Source organism: Arvicanthis niloticus, chromosome 20 (genome assembly GCF_011762505.2).
Source record: "Arvicanthis niloticus isolate mArvNil1 chromosome 20, mArvNil1.pat.X, whole genome shotgun sequence".
Classification (NCBI taxonomy): domain Eukaryota; kingdom Metazoa; phylum Chordata; class Mammalia; order Rodentia; family Muridae; genus Arvicanthis; species Arvicanthis niloticus.
The window spans coordinates 44,924,303-44,942,366 of NC_047677.1; the positions used below are offsets into that span (position 1 = coordinate 44,924,303).

Consider the following 18,064-nt stretch of genomic DNA (forward strand, 5'->3'; position numbering starts at 1 on the left):
CCAGAGAACCCCTAGAAAGGCTGAGAGGTGTGCACAGTCCTCATCTTCAGGGTTTAAGGAGACTCCTGCAAGAGCAGCCCAGCACCCCCTCCTCATCACCCTGCATGGCCACGCCTCTCAGACCCTAACCTGCTTCCCTGTGTGCGCTGCTCACAGGGCTACTCTACGCAGACTGCTTTCCTTTAAGCTCAGGTCCAGAAACCAACAGGTGGCCGCCCCTCGGCCTCTGTACAGAACCTGGACATCAACTGGCAGGGAAGGGGAGATGAACTCAAGACTCATGGCCTAGGTTTTACGATGAACTTCACCCAGATGAGGCTGGAGACAGGTGGGTGTGATAAGACAGAGCCGCCATTCACCTTGCATGGCAGCTGCTTGCTTAGGCTGCGTTTAGGGCATGCATGCAGCAGAGGGGTGGAGGGGTGCAGTCTGAGTCATCCATTGTTCCAGAAACACATTATTAACTGCTTCCCAGGGAGAGCAGGGCAATATGTTTGACTCTAAATTGGGGCTGGGTTTGAGGAAAAGAACAGAGATGAAATTTTTGTCTCTTGAGAAGCTAAGATCCCACTTGGTGGAAAAGCAAAGTTAAGATTAATGAGCTTGCGTGTCACACTTACTGTTAAGTTCATTACTCCCAGATATTGGATACCAGTTGTCTTCTCCTGAAGGACCCACAGCAGCGCTCCTGCACCCCCAGCACACAGCCCTCCCTAACAAGTAAATCATCTTTCAGGAACAAAGCCCTCACCTATGGGGTGGGTGGGCAGGTCCCCACATGCAGCACTACAGAGGGCAGTAGGCCTGCTGCCCATCTCATCTCAGACCCTACTCAGAGCTGACCCAGAGGGCGGAGCTTCAGTGTGTTCCCTTCCTTTGGCAAGGGAGATACACTGGCAGCCCTGCCCCACCCCTGTCAGATGCAGCCAGCGTCTGCCCTGAGCTCTGCACACTGGAAGCTGACTAAGCAGCAGCTGACTTGAGGAGCGCAGGCACGTGGGTAGGACAGCAGGTAATGCACGGGGTATGCCCCGTCTCCATGACCACACACAGACTATGCTCCAGTCCTGGCCTGACCACTCACCAGGCACAGGCCAGCTACTGAAGACAGGTACTGCTGTGAGGAGCATGTCCTGAGCTAAGTGCTGAATGAGAGGTGGGTGGGATTTCATTTTTAAAACAAAAGAAAATGGAAACTTTCCTACAAAAAAAGAACTGGAGGTGAGGCACAGGCAGGGCAGAGACAGATTAATCAATCAGAACCTTCCCTTCTTGGGACCATAGGCCTGTTTCCAGAAGCTGCTGCAGGGATCGTCAACTCTCTCTCACTCTGGACATGGAAGTTCTTGAGTGACAGACAAAAGGACTTGAGGCTACTGCCTGCTTTCGGCTGAGCTAGCCTTGGCATTTCTCTAAGTCATTTATTAGAAACTAGAAGGCAAGACAGGAGGCCTGCTAGTTCTAGGAGTCTCAGAAACAAAGGGAGGACAAACGGACAAACCAGTCTTGGGACCTTTCTTGAAAAGGCCAAAGAAAGCGGCACCGGGTAGGATGGAGACTCAAGTGACAGAGCTGCGATGTCATCGTTTAGTCCCGGGGTCACCCAGTTCTTTTCCTCCCACTTCAGGTGAGACTCCCGTTCCACACGGAGTCTCATCACAGAGCCCCACGCTCCTCAGCAGCACGCAGTTTGGAAGGCGGCGTCAATGTCCTGGCTGTCTGCACTGCGGCGTAAATGCTTTACAGGGACTGGTATGGTTGACGTGCCAAGTGCAGTCAGACCCACACAACACACATGACACTGAACTATGCTGCTCCACAGAGCCCAGGAAGGAGAGCTCCTTGGACAACAGCTTAAAGCTGGCCCTCCTCCAAGGTGTCATTTACATTTTCAGTGTAACTGTACCGAGTGCTCAGGAACTTGGGTGGGTGTCTCTTTGCTTACTGGCTCCTGAGGGCAATGCAGGACACGCCCTTCATTAAAAAGGAGAACAAACCAGCAGCCAGCCCTCTAAGCTCACAGCTCCGCAGGGGCTGTGCCCACCTGGCCCCTCTGGACTGCACCCTCTCTCTATGTGGACCAGCCACTGCCCCCAATCCTGACAGACCACTTTGGACATGGACAGAAGAGCCAGGGAGGGCCAAGCACACATCTACCATCCCCACATCCTAGGATGTGAGCTGGACGGTCTCCACAGGGCTGGGGAGCCTCTCCCTTAACCTGAAAAGACCCCTTAAACTCAGCAGACAGCACTAGGAAGACGAGTGGCTATATCATGCAGGTCTACCTAGGCCTGCAGACTGTGGGTAGCAGGAGAGGCCTAGGGCCTGCCTATTCCAGAAGCTTCCATCTACAGTGAAGCCTGCACAGAGGAGACAACAGAGGCCACCAGTTGACTCACCCAACACAAGTGGAAGGAGAAGCAGGCTGGAGTGACAATGTGGGTTTGTTCCCAGCACTGACCACGCCAGCTCCTCACTGTCCACAGCCCCAGCTCTAGGGCACCCAATGCAGCTTTCTCACCTCCATGAGCCAGAGGCCCAGCAAGGAGGTCTAACACATCTGCCCAGCCATGTGGTACAGATGTGAATGACATCCAGTGACTGGTGTGTAAAATGCCGTCTGGTAAGACGCAGCCTTCCCCTCACCCTCTTAATCCAGACGCTTAATCCACATGCTCACAGGAGGCGACTGTCCAGCCAGGACACTGAAGTGTGCACAGCGCCTGGACTCTGTTCCCAGAGCAGCAGCAGTAGCCTTGTTCTGTTCCTGTGCAAACAATGACAACAACCATAGCCCAAGGGGACAACCTGTCACCCAACCTAGTGAGGAGGAGGGCTTTGTCCTGCCACTGACCACAGAGATGACCACTCCGAGGATCTAAACAGGGGTCAGTGCTGTCTTTTCTGTGAGATGTTGAGAGCAACAAGACAACAGCAGAAGCCACACTCCCTGGTGTCTGCACTTCCCATAGCCGGCAGAACGCTGCTCACAGCTCAGCTTCATCCCGGAGTAAAGCACACCATTATAGCTGGCTGACCCAAGCAGCTCCGCACTCTCGGGTTTAAATTAATTATGCACTTGCTTTCCTGAAATCTCCCACTTGAAGCCCCTCACATGCTGTTTTATTAAAGACGGGGATGGGACAAGGCTCAGTCCAGCCATTCAGTGTTTCCACATAACTTTACACTTCCCTGCTCATCTGAATTTCAATTTGTTAAAGGTTCGAGCAGATCCTGAAAATACTGACAAGCCTGAGGACCAAGACATGTGAAAGGCTCTGCTGGTGTGCAGTGTGAGGTAGTGGCAGGCAGCTGCCAGCATAGAGTACATGACCCTAGCCCAACCCTTCAAAGCCCAGGGCTGTGATCAGACTTACTCCAGTTCTGAGTTTAAGTCAGCTTTACAAGGGCAAGCAGAACCTATGCAGGACCCTTGGAAACTGCCCAAGGGCCATCTCCAAATCAGCACTGCAGGGGTCAAATATGATATCTAAAGAGTCATTTTAAATGAACAGTACTAGGGATGGAGCAACCCCTCCCCCATGGCAAAACCCCAGCATGGTGGCACATCCTGTAACTCCAGCAACCAGGAAGGTAGAAGAGAGTCAGAAGTTCAAGATCATCCTTGGCTCCAGAGTAAGTACAGAACCAGCCTAGGCTACATGAATCCCTTGTCTCCAAAAAAAAAAAAAAAAAAAAAAAAAAAAAAAAAACCAAAACAAAACAAAGTAAATGTACCTAAAATGACCAGGATTCTCCCTGGAAAAACAAATCCTATTTTTCCAGCAAGGAAGTTTCTTAAGCGTCAGGACAGCTCACCCATCCCCAGCTCATGTACAAGGCACACTGGGAACATCAGGTGGCACGTCTTCGCCTGTTGGAAGTGTAAGTGGCATCAGCCACTTACACTGCCCCAGCAGAAACCCCTCGATCACATCCCATCCACTGACCCAATGCCCAAGGCAGAATCTGTAGCTCAATGTATGAAAGGATTTCGATGCATTTCCGTCATCTGGTCCTGCATGCGGAAGGCAGCTGCAGGTGCTGGGAAACTGGATGTATCTGCTTTACATTCTCCTCTAGCCCTGGCTTCACGTGGTAGAGGGAAGTCATTATCCAAGAACCAGAACTGGAGTCCAGGCCGATGAGCCCAGCCTGTGCTCTGCTGCAGAAGAAAAGCATCGATGGAGTGGTCAGGTCACCTAGCGGCCGCCCTGGTGTCTCTTCCGAGGGAAACAAGGAGTTGCATCAGAGAAGCCCCCAGCTCCTTAGGAAGTCGGCCAGCTGAACAAGGGGAGGTTGTGGCGCAGAAGCACACACTTGCTTTTCCCCAATCAAACACTGAGATACGTGATGCATACAGATGCTACGTGAGCCAACCAAGAGCCGCTTGAGGAGAGGCCAGGGGCCCGAACTCAGAACAGGTGTATGCACTGGTGGGCAGGGGCCGCCCCAGCAGACTCATCTCAGGCTTGAGAGCAGCCAGCACTGAAAGCGACCTTGTCACAGAGGAGCTGGGCAAGCATGCATTTCCAAACAACACGCCCCGCCCTGCTGGTGGCCTCTACTGCTTCTCCACAACTCCAACCTAAAACTTCTGGCTGCAGTGCTTGAGACTAGGAACTTCCCAACTCCTCACAGTCTCTCAGTCCCACAGAGCCTCCTCCCAGTACTGAGTGCACTGTTTACAGAGCTACTGCCATGGGGAGGCAGTTCCCAGAGCCCTCTGTCACGCACTGTCTCCGAGGTGGTCAAAGTCTCCTCACAGAAGCTAAACTTTGCTGCTGACTGCACTGCACCCCCTTCAGGGCAGTCCCCTAGGGGTGCCTCTCACACACCCTGCTTTCCCTTTGCTCACTCAACCCTCAGATCCAGGGTCTCATCATCATGAAGAGCCCCTAGACTCTCATTGCTTATTACAACTCTAATTTTAAAGCTACTGTACAACGTTTTTCACTGGCTAGCCCACGCTTCTATGCTTTCTCATGCACCCCTGCTGCCGCAGACAGTACTTGTTCCTTTCAAAGTAAAGAGGAGAGGTGACAACCACACTGTGTTCTCTCAACCGAAGGGACAGGCAGAGGCCAGCCACGCCCAGTGCTGAGCGCATCACAGATTGCACAGACTGCAGTCCTGTGCTCAGAACAGACCCTCAGTTCTCCTGAGCCTCTGTGGACCGAACTAACCTTTCCTGCCTCATAAATGGCGACTACCCACCCAGCTGTGACTCACGTTAGACCCCAGATTCCTCCTCATCCCTTCTCCTCACACAGGCCTTATTACCCTCATGAGTGGCTTCTTCAGACAACCTCTAAATCAATCCTAAACTACCCCTGCTCGCCAAGGCATACGAAGGTGGCAGGACCCGGGGCAGCAAGCTGAACGGCTTTGCAGAGGCCCCTCTCCTGCAGCGTTTAGGACTGGGAACAGATGGGTTACTGTTTAGGATGCACTTGTTTCATGTGTTAATTCCTCTTTGAATATAATAATGGAACATATGAATATAATAAGCTTCAAACTGTATAAAATAACAATCAGCAAAAAAGTCTCTCATCCCATTTTCTGTTACTCTTCTTGGAGGCCAAGCCACCATGGTCACGAGCCTTTAAGTATCCTTGAGGCCTACATGCACCAGCATTTCTGCTTCTCTACCACAGGGGGATTTTAGAATGTAAATTAGATGATGTCACTCTGGTGCTTAAAACCCTTCAGTGGGGGGCATGGGATATGGGTTTCCTAAGGGGGGTGGGGCGGAATGGGGATAGGGGATGCCATCTGAAGTGTAAATAAAATATCTAATAATAATAAAAAAAAATCTTCAGTGCTAGAAATAATAAATTTGGCAAGGCTAAGAAGCCCTCGGCTGGGCGATAGCCGCCCTCACTCTCCTGCCACACCATCGGCTGACCCACACAGGCCCACACTGTCGTGTCTGTCCAGGACGACTCTTCCAACCAGCCTGCTGTGAGTCCCACTCACCTCAACCATTGCTTTATACCTTGGTGGTGCTTCTACCGTAAGTGACTGAGCGCTGTGTGCCCTGTGTGCTGCACGCCTCCCCCAGAGAGAAACAGCTCAGAGGGAGAGATTCTCATTCCATTCTTCCAAAAGTCAATGAAGACGAACAATAAATAACCTTTCCAACAGACAACTCACTAAAGACAGAAAAGAATGACTTCTAGCATAAAGAGACACAATGTTAACAAAGGTGCCCTCCCTCCCCACTGAAGTCCAGCCAGTGTACTTCTAGTTCCGGGAGTGACCAGGGTGTCTCAGGCACCATTACTGACTGACATGGACACGTGTGCTTGTGCACTAACAGACTTAAGTTCCTACTGCTGTGATCAATCCAAGCGTCTGCTCACAGGTTTCTCCGCAGACACGTAAGGACAACATGAGAGGCTCCGGTCACAGATGAGCTGGGAGGAGTCACTTCACCGCAGACCTCCACTCCTGCTCACTTCCCAACGTCACACAAGTGCTTTGGTCAGTTACTCAAGATTCAACAGAAAATTAATCCTGGTACAACAGCTCGGCTCCAGGGAAGAGCAGTTTAATTGAAGCAAGAGTATTAACATAAATCTGGCCCCTTAACTTATAAATCTAGAGCCTACCCTCTCTTCCTGGATAAATCTGTAACTTGGCAGAGTAAGTACAAGAAGCACGTCACCCTATGTATTAATGACAAGGACTCACAAACCTCCTGTGTTAACTCAGCTGCCCCTCCCGAGGGCCAGGACTGACCCACATCAAGGATGTTGGCGTGTGTGGAGGCATCCTTGTGATCAAGGAGGAAGAGGCTTGTTGGGCCTTGCAAAAACTCAATGGTAGCTGCCAGACTGCCCCTGGGGGTGGGTGGGGGTGGGAATCGGTCCATATGATGTGTCTTTAATTGGAGCATCCTCTGTCACCCCCATACAGCCCAGATCTAGCCATTTCCCGAGCAGCAAAAGCAGGCATTCTGATAACTAAATACTCAACAAAAACTTCTGGCTTGGGAGAGCATTCAAAACCGGCTCAGACCTGCTCCCTGCAGCCCTGTAGGATCTTCCTAGAGGGCATGCCAAGTGAGTGAAGCATCTGAAAGGCAGCTCCAGGGACAGCTGGGATTCCTCACAGGCCAGCCTGACCTGTCTTCCAGCCACTGCACAGTTGAGTATATGCTTGGGTGGTGGTGTCTCTGATGAGACACAAAGGGTCTCCTGTCCTATCTGACAGTAGGGGAGTCTCTGAGAACACAAGCTCCAAGGAAGCCATCCTGGAAAAAGAGAGGAATGCTCACCCATAGGTGTGGAGGGGGCTGCTGAGGGCCAGTGCCTGGTTCTTCCAAGCGCTCCAGTGACCCACTGACACAATCACTTTTTTTTGTTTCCGTCTCTAAACTCTGCTGTGTCAGTCCATCTTGGCAGAGCTAAGATGTAGTAAGTCCTCTTCCCCATGAGTCAGTGAGGGGTGCAGCTTCTCAGCTGGCCCAGCCCTCTCAAGTCCCTTACGGTTCTGTCCCAGGAACTTGGCTCCCCAGCAGCCTGGCTCTGAGTCTCACAGATTGAAAAGCTGCAGTGCCAACAACACCAGGCACCATGAGAGCCAACAACCAAGAACATGCCAAGCACAGACGGCCCGAGGCTTAGAGAAGACAAACTGGCCTTTAAGATGCAATCAGGGCCAGGTGATGGTGCTGCACACCTTTAATCCCAGCACTGGAGAGGCATATAGCAAGTGGATCTCTGAATCTGAGGCCACACTGGTAGACAGAGCCAGTTCCAGGACAGCCAGGACAATTCAGAGAAGCCCTGTCTTGTGCCACATCCCCAAAAGATGCTCTTAGGGACGAGTTTGCACTGCCATTATCAAAGGATGGTGTTCTGTCTCCTGCTGGCAAACAAGATAGGAAAGCTGAAGTGGCTACCTTGTTAAAGTCTGTGTCTCCAGGACCTGTGCTGTGACCTCATCAAGACTTTGGCCTGCTTAAGTAACGGTACTTTCAGACACAAACTTCACTAATACTGATCTTGGAGAAAAGGTGGCAGTGAAATCTCGCCTAACTAAGGAGTCATGCTCCAGTGTTGGGCCATCACCCAGCAAAGGAAGCCACAGGCTCAAGGAGTAAACAGTGTTGACTGGTTGTCTGCTTGGTATTCATGGTCTATGCTGGGGCTGAGCAGAGGAGGAAAGAAACCACTGCATCCTATGGCTAAAGAGCACTGAGACACATGGAAGGAAAACGGTTTCAGGTCACAGGAAGCAAAGCAAGAAGCTTGCTGCAAATAACTCAGTACACTCAGGCCACGCGTCATATATCAGGGGCACCCAGGGAGGTCAGCCACAGGGTGCCCTGCAAGGGGCCCGTTTTCACAATCAGTGGATCAGAGCCGGGAAACAGCACGTGCGCGCACGCACACACACACACAAACACAAACACACAAACTCAAGTGCACACCTGCCACTCAACACTCTGCCCCACATATCTACTCCATAAAAACTAAGTTGTGCATCATGACTGACCAGCTAAAGATCTATACGACAGCGCTCACTGCAGCGGCCAAACACGACAACGCTCAGGCGTGCCCAGAGGAAGAATAACTACGACAGTGCTCACTGCAGCAGATAAACATGATAGCACTCACTGCAGCGGCCAAACATGATAGCACTCACTGCAGCGGACAAATATGATAGCACTCACTGCAGCGGCCAAACACGACAGCGCTCAGGCGTGCCCAGAGGAAGAATAACTACGACAGTGCTCACTGCAGCAGATAAACACGATAGCGCTCACTGCAGCGGACAAACACGATAGCGCTCACTGCAGCGGACAAACACGATAGCGCTCACTGCAGCGGATAAACACGATAGCGCTCACTGCAGCGGACAAACACGATAGTGCTCACTGCAGCGGATAAACACGATAGCGCTCACTGCAGCGGACAAACACGATAGCGCTCACTGCAGTGGACAAACATGGCCTACCCTCTCAGCGTGGCGTGCCCAGAGGAAGAATAACTAACAACATAGTTGTTATATAATAATAAGCAACACAGACGACTCGCATAGCGTGCCATGTGACACAGACCTAAGACTACACACTGTGAAACCACGAACACTCAAACTCTAGAAAAACCAAAACTGCCAAAGCAAGCAGGTCAGTGGTTGCCTGGTGCCGGGCAGGAGGTGAACATGCCGGAGGGGCTGAGTCTTTCTAGAATGCGGACCACAGAGCCACGGGTGAAGACAACACGACTTCAATGAATTTACTACAACTTTCTGAATTGCGAAATGGAGAATTTTATGGAATGTAAAATGTTATGGTATATTAGTTTTTAAGAACATTAAAAATCCTTCTGGACAAAGAATTAACCAAAATTGTTTATGGTTAGAGCAAAACTATAAAATATCAGTAATTTCTTTAAAAATAATCCTCGTTTGTCTACAAATAGTCTGGGCAGGCTGAGCTGTCCCCTGGGTCCGATGAGAGCTAAGACAGCAGCAGCTCCACACGGCCACTGAGGTGAAAACCTTCTTGTCATGAGATCAGGCGACATGGAGCAGGCTCGCTCTGGGGGTCCTGTACACGAAGAGCTCAGCCTCTGCTGCCTGTTTAGCTTGGGGAAGGGCAGCCCCCACATCTGTTTCGTCTCTACATCGCCCTGGCCAAGCACACAGGTCAGCTGGACCACTGGAGGGGGAGCAGGTCTGACACTTTCATTTGCTGTGACAGACAGGCAGCACAGGCACTCAGCTGTTAGGTGAGTGGCTGGTTTACAGGAGCCAGCGCAGTGAGGGAGGGAGAGCCTTGCATACTAGCCTCATACCGCCGCATGGCGCCAGCATCTTTGCTTCTCTCACCTAAGGTCATTTCCAGCCAGAGGATAGTTTTTTTTCCTTTTGGGAGTGTGGACAAGACTCACCTTCCTCTGGAGCTATGGTCGCACACACCCCACTGCTATCTCAGGAGTATGGGAAGAACCTGGGCCTTCACTACCAGACTCAAAAGCAGGAGCTCCTGCAGACTGGGCCTCTCCATCGTATCAGCCAGATCAGTGCGGCTGTGCTAGGAGATTTCCAGTGTGCTGTGTACAGCTTGACTTAAAAGGACACTAGATCATGCTGACTGACGGTGCTTGCCCTGAGCTAATATCCGACTGCCTCAACCCAGAACCAGAAGCCTTCTCTTCCTTTCTACTAGGCCCTTGCCCCTGATGCCAGTTCTGCCCAGCTGCAGACCCTACGTCTACAACGAACACTGCCCAAGTGTTTGCCTTTTCCTACATCTAAGCCACACCCAACCTTAAGGTCTGAACTGCAGAAGTCTGTCCAGTCTTCCAGGTAGGATGAAGCCCTCCTGCCCCATCCTCTTAATGTATCTTGTAAGTTGCTAAGGACTCCAGTGCTGCCTTGTCTGATGGTAGTTTCTTACATGTGTGCAAGCTTTCCTGTCAGGCCCAGCATATGACCCATCCTACAGTCTTTGCAGAAGTAGCTGGTTTTGGACTCGGGGAAGGAAGTGAAACGTGGAGACACATCCTGTGATGCTCCCACTCCTCCCTCAACTCCTCAGTGGAGACAGGAGCTGGGCTGAAAGAACTTCAATTGGCCAAATGCAGAACAATGTGAGTAATGAAAAAAATTATATATAGCACTGACTCATAAGCCAGTGGAAAGGAGGGGGAATCCATGGCAGCCATAGGTTTAATTAAAAAAAAAAAAAAAAAAAAAAAAAAAAAAAGGCCGTCTCCACTCAAAGAATGCCAGTGCCAAACAGAAACTGTGAAATCAAATCATTTTCAACTGTCACATGAGATTGGTTCAGGCAAGATTCACAACTAGGTACCAAAACTCAAGGACATTTGTTTTTCTTGAGACAGGATCTCCCTATGTAAGCCTTGGCTGGCCTGGAATTCTCTATAGAGACAAGATTAGCAAACTCCAAGATCTGCCTGCCTCTGTCTCCAGAGTGCAGGGATTAACAGCATATGCCATGGTGCCCAGCCTCTCAGGGACGGTATGATGAGAAGCACTGACATACTGTCAATGTCTGTTCCGCACACACATGGCTTCCTGGGTGCACTAGCGGAGGTGGAGCATGGAGTGTGCACATGACGCTGAAGAACACCAAGCCTTCCAGAGTGAAGCCCCAGCAGAGCTCGTCAGCACAGTGCAGAGCTGTAGCCAGCTGAGAGAGTGAGTGCAACTCAAGTCGCTAAGAAACGGACTCCAGATGAGGGGTACTCTGACTTAAAACCCAGGAACATTTGTGTGTGCACATGTGTGTACTCATGTACAACACAGAGAGAGAGCCTTATTTTAAAATGTCAAAATTGTAAAAGAGAAAGTTGGTAAGAATGTTCCAGATGAAAACAACTAAAGATAATACACACAGCGCCTGATCAGGAACAAGGTGCTACACTAAGAGGAAAGCAACTTTGGAAAAAGAGCTTTACTAGACCAACACACACAAATGAAACACGGCTAGAGACCCAGGAACAGCACTGGAGTGAGCTCCCTGAAGCTGGAGTGTGCTGCTGGGACCGGCGTAACAGAGCTATGTCTGTCTGTGGTCCCAGAGAACACTTTAGAGGAGCAAAAGGCCATGAAGATCACAACTAGCTCTTAGACGGCCTGGGAAACATTTGTATTTCCAAACAAGTAATGTCCCGTGGGACTTACTTCACTGAACCCCTGGCAGTGGCCATTGAGGGCATCCCGACACACTGCCCGGGGGATTCTCATGGCGCCACACTCAGCTTCTAGTCTGTGAGCTTGTAGATACCATACATCTCTTACTCCTCACAAAACTTAAAACTGCCTTGAAAGGTCATCCCCCAAACACCTGTTACTGACAGTGAACAACAGCCACAGAACAGCCACAGCAGCACATGAAGACAACACACTGCAGAGCTCCACGCACCGCGTGCAGAGCCCAGCCACAGCACCATGGGCTCTGACACCAACAGAAAACTTCCTCTGAAAACAATCAAGACCGTGAGATTACCACAAGGTCATAAAAGCAGCACTGGCCCAGTGTGAAGCCTGCTGAGTTTCCACATACTAAAACATATAAACATGTACACAAGACCTTACACTAGTACTTGACGGGGAATTCTGTGGTCTTGAGAAGCAAGGCCTAACAATAACAAAGCCATGCGGAGGGGTCACACCACACAGCGTTTAGGTGGCCTTAGCAGACAAGACTTGCAATAGGAATGATCAATTCTGTCACCCTGTCAAACAGAAACTCAACAAGCAAGCCTGTTCCGTGTGGCTGTCTTCTGTCACATGGACTGTGGAAGACACTCTAGGACACAGGACCAGCCTACCCATACCACATGCCTTTTCTAACTGGCACCTGGGAAGATTTCACAGGAAAAGGATGCTCCTCTGGGATTGTTGACATAAAGGTTATCTAGTCACAGTGAGACAGAGGAGAAATCATCTTCAAAATCCACCTACTTATTGCAAGCCCAGGGAATGTTCTGCCAATTAACAATTCCTATCACCTACAGCTGTCCTGTGTGAGAAGGCTCAGAACTCGCCTTACAAATTGCTCTTTTGAAGATCAAAGGGAAGCTGAATGTGTCTGTATGTGCTCTCGATGAGACTGTAATTTAATGGAATTTTTAGAGAAGCTTTGCTGGCAGTGCTTGGATGACAGCCCTGGGGCGGAGGATTCTGGGGAGCTTGGCCACTCTTCCCTTTGGAGCGCCTTCTCTGCCTTTAATTGGCACCTCATTAGAAATTAATGAAAATGACATCCTCTGTTCTTCCTGCTCTAGGCACTGAATGCTACAAAAAGGCCCATCACAATTCATAACACATTCCATTTATATAGCAATGGCTCTTAAGCATTATTTATGAGATGTGAATTTCTTGTCAGCAGTTAATAACCTGTACAGAATGGAAGGGGAATGGAAGAAGAGATGGAGAATACACCCCGAGAGCGATTATTCTGCAGTGGAGAAGTATTCTGTTTTAAGTTCAACTACGTTGAGTCTTCACTTTCAGTAGTAAGTACGTTTCCCTCTAACACCTTCCAGGGCAGCTCCTATCTTTCCAACCTTCCATGTGTCCTCAAGGAAATCACCACACAGCACAGACCACCCTTTTCCTAAAGGAATCCCAGCAGGCAGGCAGACAGGCGAGCAGCACAAAGCAGTTTGTCAGAGCTGGCCCCAGAGCGCATGTTTTCCTACCGCCCTTCGCCTTTAAACAGGGGCAGGTGACATGGTCGTCTTTCTGAGCTCATGGTCTAAGGCTCTCCATGAGCCAGAGTGAACTCCAGCTCCCCAGAAAGGATACATGGACTTTCCTCTTAGAATTGGCCAACATGGCACTTGCATGCTGTGACATAGCTGAGAAAGAGCTCAGGTCTACAGTGAACCCGACTCCTGGTCAGGGGTGAAGATGACGGAGACAATTGGATGGTACAGCTGACCACAGTGAGAGGCACGGGGCAGTCTGATAACTACTTCTTGACTTTTTCAGCTGGGTGCTGAGACCTGTGGAAACTGAGTGGTCTGCGTCAAAGCTGCAGCACTGATGTAGAGACCTGGCTCTTCTAAACTACTCTGTGAACTTCCTTGCCTGCCTGAAGAGGAAAGGTAGCATTAGCCACTGCCAGATGCAAGGCAGCGAGCACCCCATGGACTAACTGCTTGATCTCCCCCGGCAAATCCTACATACTATCAAGCACCCAGTCAGAGAAGGAAGCGAGGCTGTTTCTACCTCTAACCAAGAAACAGGCAGTCTGTATAATAAGGGCGGGGGGAGGGGGGCGCCCAACATGAAGAAAAGCTGAAGACAGCACAGCTCATCTCAACACACAAGAACCTCAGGGATCAATCACACAGACCTTCAGTATGGAGTGAAGCCAGACCCCAAACTTCCTCAGCTTGCCACAGAACTCTACCCTGCCTCACTGGGCCATACCACAGGCTTTGGTCTAAGCCAAGTCTAAAACCCTGCAGACAGTGTCTGCTCCCACTACCCAACTCCTCCTTTATTCACAGTTCACAGCAGAAATGAATACCACACCCCAGCTCCCTGTCCCCACAGATGAAGGTATACCAGGGAGGGACCGTGACAAAATAGAGGGATCATGCCAGAACAGCTGTCCCAACCTAATTTTGAGAAACCAGTCTACCCCATGCTTCCTTAGTTCCACAGCAGATAGCTGAGGCACAGAGCAGAAAAGGTTCTCTTCAGAAGACAGACAACGCCCCCCAAACTCCACAACTCCTCAGCGACCTGTGCAGCCCTGTGCCAGTACCCTAATGTAGGAGAGCTACAGCTCAACAGAGACGAGTAGCGTTAAAGCCCGCCTCTTGGAATGGAAGGGGGAGAATTCTCAGAGCCAGGCTCAGAGGCTGCCAGGTAAAAACTCTATTCCACATACCAAGTGACAGGAAAACTGTGACCCTAAAATAATATAGCTACCATTTTACCTTTGCGACATGATATATGTGGTCATTAAGAAAAGCAGAATTTGCCTATGTTTGGTTTCAGTGTGTACAAGACACAGTTTAGAAATCATATCCGTGCACAGAGTCCTAAGAGGCGACCCTGTGCTGAGCAGCAGAGGAGGAAAGGTGATGTTGCTGCTGCCTCAGGCTGGTCCCTCAATGGGTCCATGAGGCTCCACAAGGAAACTACCTCAGCAAGCCGTAACTAAAAACTCTTCTAAGTGAGCTCAGTCTTGGGTGCCCTTCACAGACTTGTTAGTTTGTTACTTTCCCGACTGGAAAGCAGCCATGACTGAGTGGAATGAGGCCGCCAAGCAGCAGCCAGTGTGAGTGAGACAGAACAGACCAGGACCAGGACAGTGCCTTGGGGAGGGCACTCACCACAGCGACAGGATCCCAGTTCCTGCTGCACCAGCTCCAGCTTGGTCTGGCACTGAAAGCACCTGCGCCGGCTCTTCTGCTTCGACCGGCTGCTCTCCTCAGCCCGCTCACTGTTCTCTGCTAGTCGCGGCCGTTTCACGGGTGAGGCCTCGTTCTCAGACTGCGAATCTGACCAAAACAAGACATTTAGGGGTCAGGAGTGTTACCTGGCAGGGCAGACACAAGTCTCTACAATTAGTTTCTCATACTGCAGTCAAATGACCCCCAAGTTGCTCTGCCTCAAACCACTGACAACCCTTTTGATTCAAAGAAGCACCTATCAAGAACCTGTACCCTCTCTTCCCTCTGAGTTTTGCCTGATCCACATCTGCCTCCTGACTGCCTTGACCTCTACTCTCAGTACCACCCTGTTCTTTCCCCACAGCACTGCTCACCCAGGCCCACACAAAACCTTTCTAAGTCGCTGCTCCAGTCAAATGGTCAACTAAGTCTTGTTCCTAGACTGACCCATGTGGAACACCTAACCCTGTCCACAGCAAGCCAGTCCTTTCTACTGCCTTATAGTCATCCCCCTTTGGGGAAGCATGCCCCATGAGGGCTAGTCCTGTAACCCAACTAGACGGCAAACACTAGGAGATCAGTACAGTACCCTCTGGCTGTCTGTGAGGCAGCTGAGACAGCCTGTTAACATTGCCATTAGTGTACTCAAGCTGTAAAGAGACAGGGTAGGAAGTGGTCCAACTGTGCAAGGCAGGGGCGGGCTAGGGAGAGAGGTCCCTGGGGTGTGTCACTTGGGGGACTATCTTGCCCTGGATTCTTCCTGTCTGCCAGGATGTGGAGGAGCACACTGAAGAGGGGAGCCCTGTGGCATTCAATGGCATCAACAAGGCGATGTAAAGAAAACACACCCTCCCTTCTGCATAAACTGGGACTTCTGAAACCACAAGCAAACTAAGCCTAAGACCCTTGCCTCCTGGGTGTCTGTCACAGAAATGAAAACTAAATATCCTTTAGCTCTTCTGGGGGAAGAGGACTCGTTCATCTGTTTAGTGACTAAGACTACAGCAGGCACTAGGCAGATGTGCGAGTCCTCTTCTGCCAGTCCTTGCTCTCTATGAAGGGGCTTTTGGAGAAGCTGGAGCATGCAGGGACACATTGGCACAGACTGTCTCTGTACCCTTCCCCAGCCTGTTCTGTGTGGAACGAACGGTGTGTCCACAGCCCTGGCCCCTGCCACCCAGCACAGATGGCCCGCACCATTCTTCACAAGCACAGGATCCGCTCTCATCTCGCACAGCTCCCCCTACCCTGGGTGACATTTCCCCAACACAAACCACTAAATAAGCCCTCGGGTGAAAGCAACTGATAGCAAGTTCAGCCTGTTTCCCAGCTCTGCTGAACAAAGCTGTCCAGACCTCGCTAGAGCAGTGACTAAGGCCGCCATGCAGGCCAGGCCCCTCCTCCTGCCTCCACAAGAGCAAAAACCAACAATCTAAATGTAAATCATTACAGAACAGCCGGCCAAAGGAATTCACCCTGCATGAGCCACACTGCTCTCCTGGGGTCCTTTTCCACAAAAATAGCACTATTTTTATACAGAAAACCTCTACTGCATGTCCTATTTGAAGTATCTCTTTTTAAAGTAATAATGTCCCTTAACCTGAGATAAGAGGTGTGGGCCATACAAGATTGAGACAAATTGAAAACTTTTTTTTTTTTTTAATTATTATGAGGAGGGTGCAGAGAGAAGGAGGAGGGAAGGAAGAGAGGAGAGGTGTGTGTGTGTGTGTGTGTGTGTGTGTGTGTGTGTGTGTGTGTGTGTGTGTGTGTGACCTACAGGACATGTAAGTGGAAAGCCTCTGAGGCCAGGAGAGACCATGAGGTTCCTTGGAACTAGCATTATGGTAATTACAAACCAGCTGGTGCAGGTTCTGGGAACTCAACTCTAGACCTCTGGAAGAGAAGGAAGAGTCCTTTACCCCCTGAGCCTTCTCTCCAGACTGAAAACTTTAACTCAGGAAGTAAAGACAGACAGATCTCTGAAAGCTCAAGGCCATCTGAGTCTGCATAACAACCTGCAGGTCAGCTGGGCTACAAAGTGAGGCCCTGCCAACTGAATGAATGAACAAGCAAGCTAAACACAGGCTACACATGGCACTCACATACTTATAGTGTAAAAAGGAAAAAGGCCCCTCACACCATGGGCCTCTTTCACCTCCACCTCTGACAGGTATACCCCTCTGCAAAAGCACAGAGCTAGAATTCAAAGCTCCTTTGAGAACTTTTGCCCAAATGGCCAAATGTGCCACCTACTGGGGAGCACACACTTCCCTTTCAGGTATCAACAACGCTGAAGAGAGGAGCCCTGCAGAATTCAATGGCATCAAGAAGGCGATGTGAAGAAAAGCATTCACACTGCATGTGGCCGTGGCTGGAAACCAAATTTCACGTCTGCATGGTCTTCCTGCCAAGGTATTTTCACTATACCTGCTTTGTGGAGTCCCTCAAAGTTAGGATGGTCCAGGCTGGGCTCTCTCTCTCTCTCTCTCTCTCTCTCTCTCTCTCTCTCTCTCTCTCTCTCTCTCTCTCTCTCTCTCTCTCTCTTTTCGAGACAGGGTTTCTCTGTGTAGCCCTGGCTGTCCTGATACTCACTCTGTAGACCAGGCTGGCCTCAAACTCAGAAATTCTTCTTCTCTTAATGTCATCTAATCAGATCATGTGCAAAACAGTGCCAACAAGAATGCTAGGGAACAAATGTGCAAGGCCCTATGCTGAGATTCCCTTTAGCCATTTAAACACTGAGAACTTAGGTGTTCTTGTAGACAGCACAAAGGAGGTATTCTTGGACAACAGGGTCTGTGGGAGACTGCTGATGCTACCAACAGTTTCTGGTTACAAGGGTCTGGCCATCCTGCACAACCACTGGGCCCTAGTTGTTTCTCCAAGAGTCGGCGTCCTTGCTTCTGTATAAGTGGACAACCAAACCATCTATGTGTGCAGCTGTGCTGTGAGCAGCAGTCTTACGTGACTCTATAGCAGTGGGTCTCAACCTTCCTCATGCTGTGACTCCCAATAATAAAAATATACTGTTGCCACTTCATAACTGTAATTTTGATGCTGTTGTGAATCATACTGCCAATATCTAATATACAGACTATCTGACATGTGACTCCTGTGAAGGGTCATTTGACTTCCAGAGGTTGAGCACCACTGCTCGACACCAG

The 18,064-nt window shown here is 50.2% G+C and overlaps 1 protein-coding gene across 1 annotated transcript in view; it reads right to left on the reverse strand.

Annotated features, from left to right (window-relative positions):
* Nucleotides 1-18,064, reverse strand: part of Zfand3 (zinc finger AN1-type containing 3) — a 193,911-nt gene that overhangs the window by 1,107 nt on the left and 174,740 nt on the right. Inside the window, exon 5 of the mRNA XM_034524491.2 lies at nt 14,841-15,008. Coding sequence (XP_034380382.1) covers nt 14,841-15,008 — 168 coding nt within the window. The remainder of the gene's footprint in view (nt 1-14,840; nt 15,009-18,064) is intronic.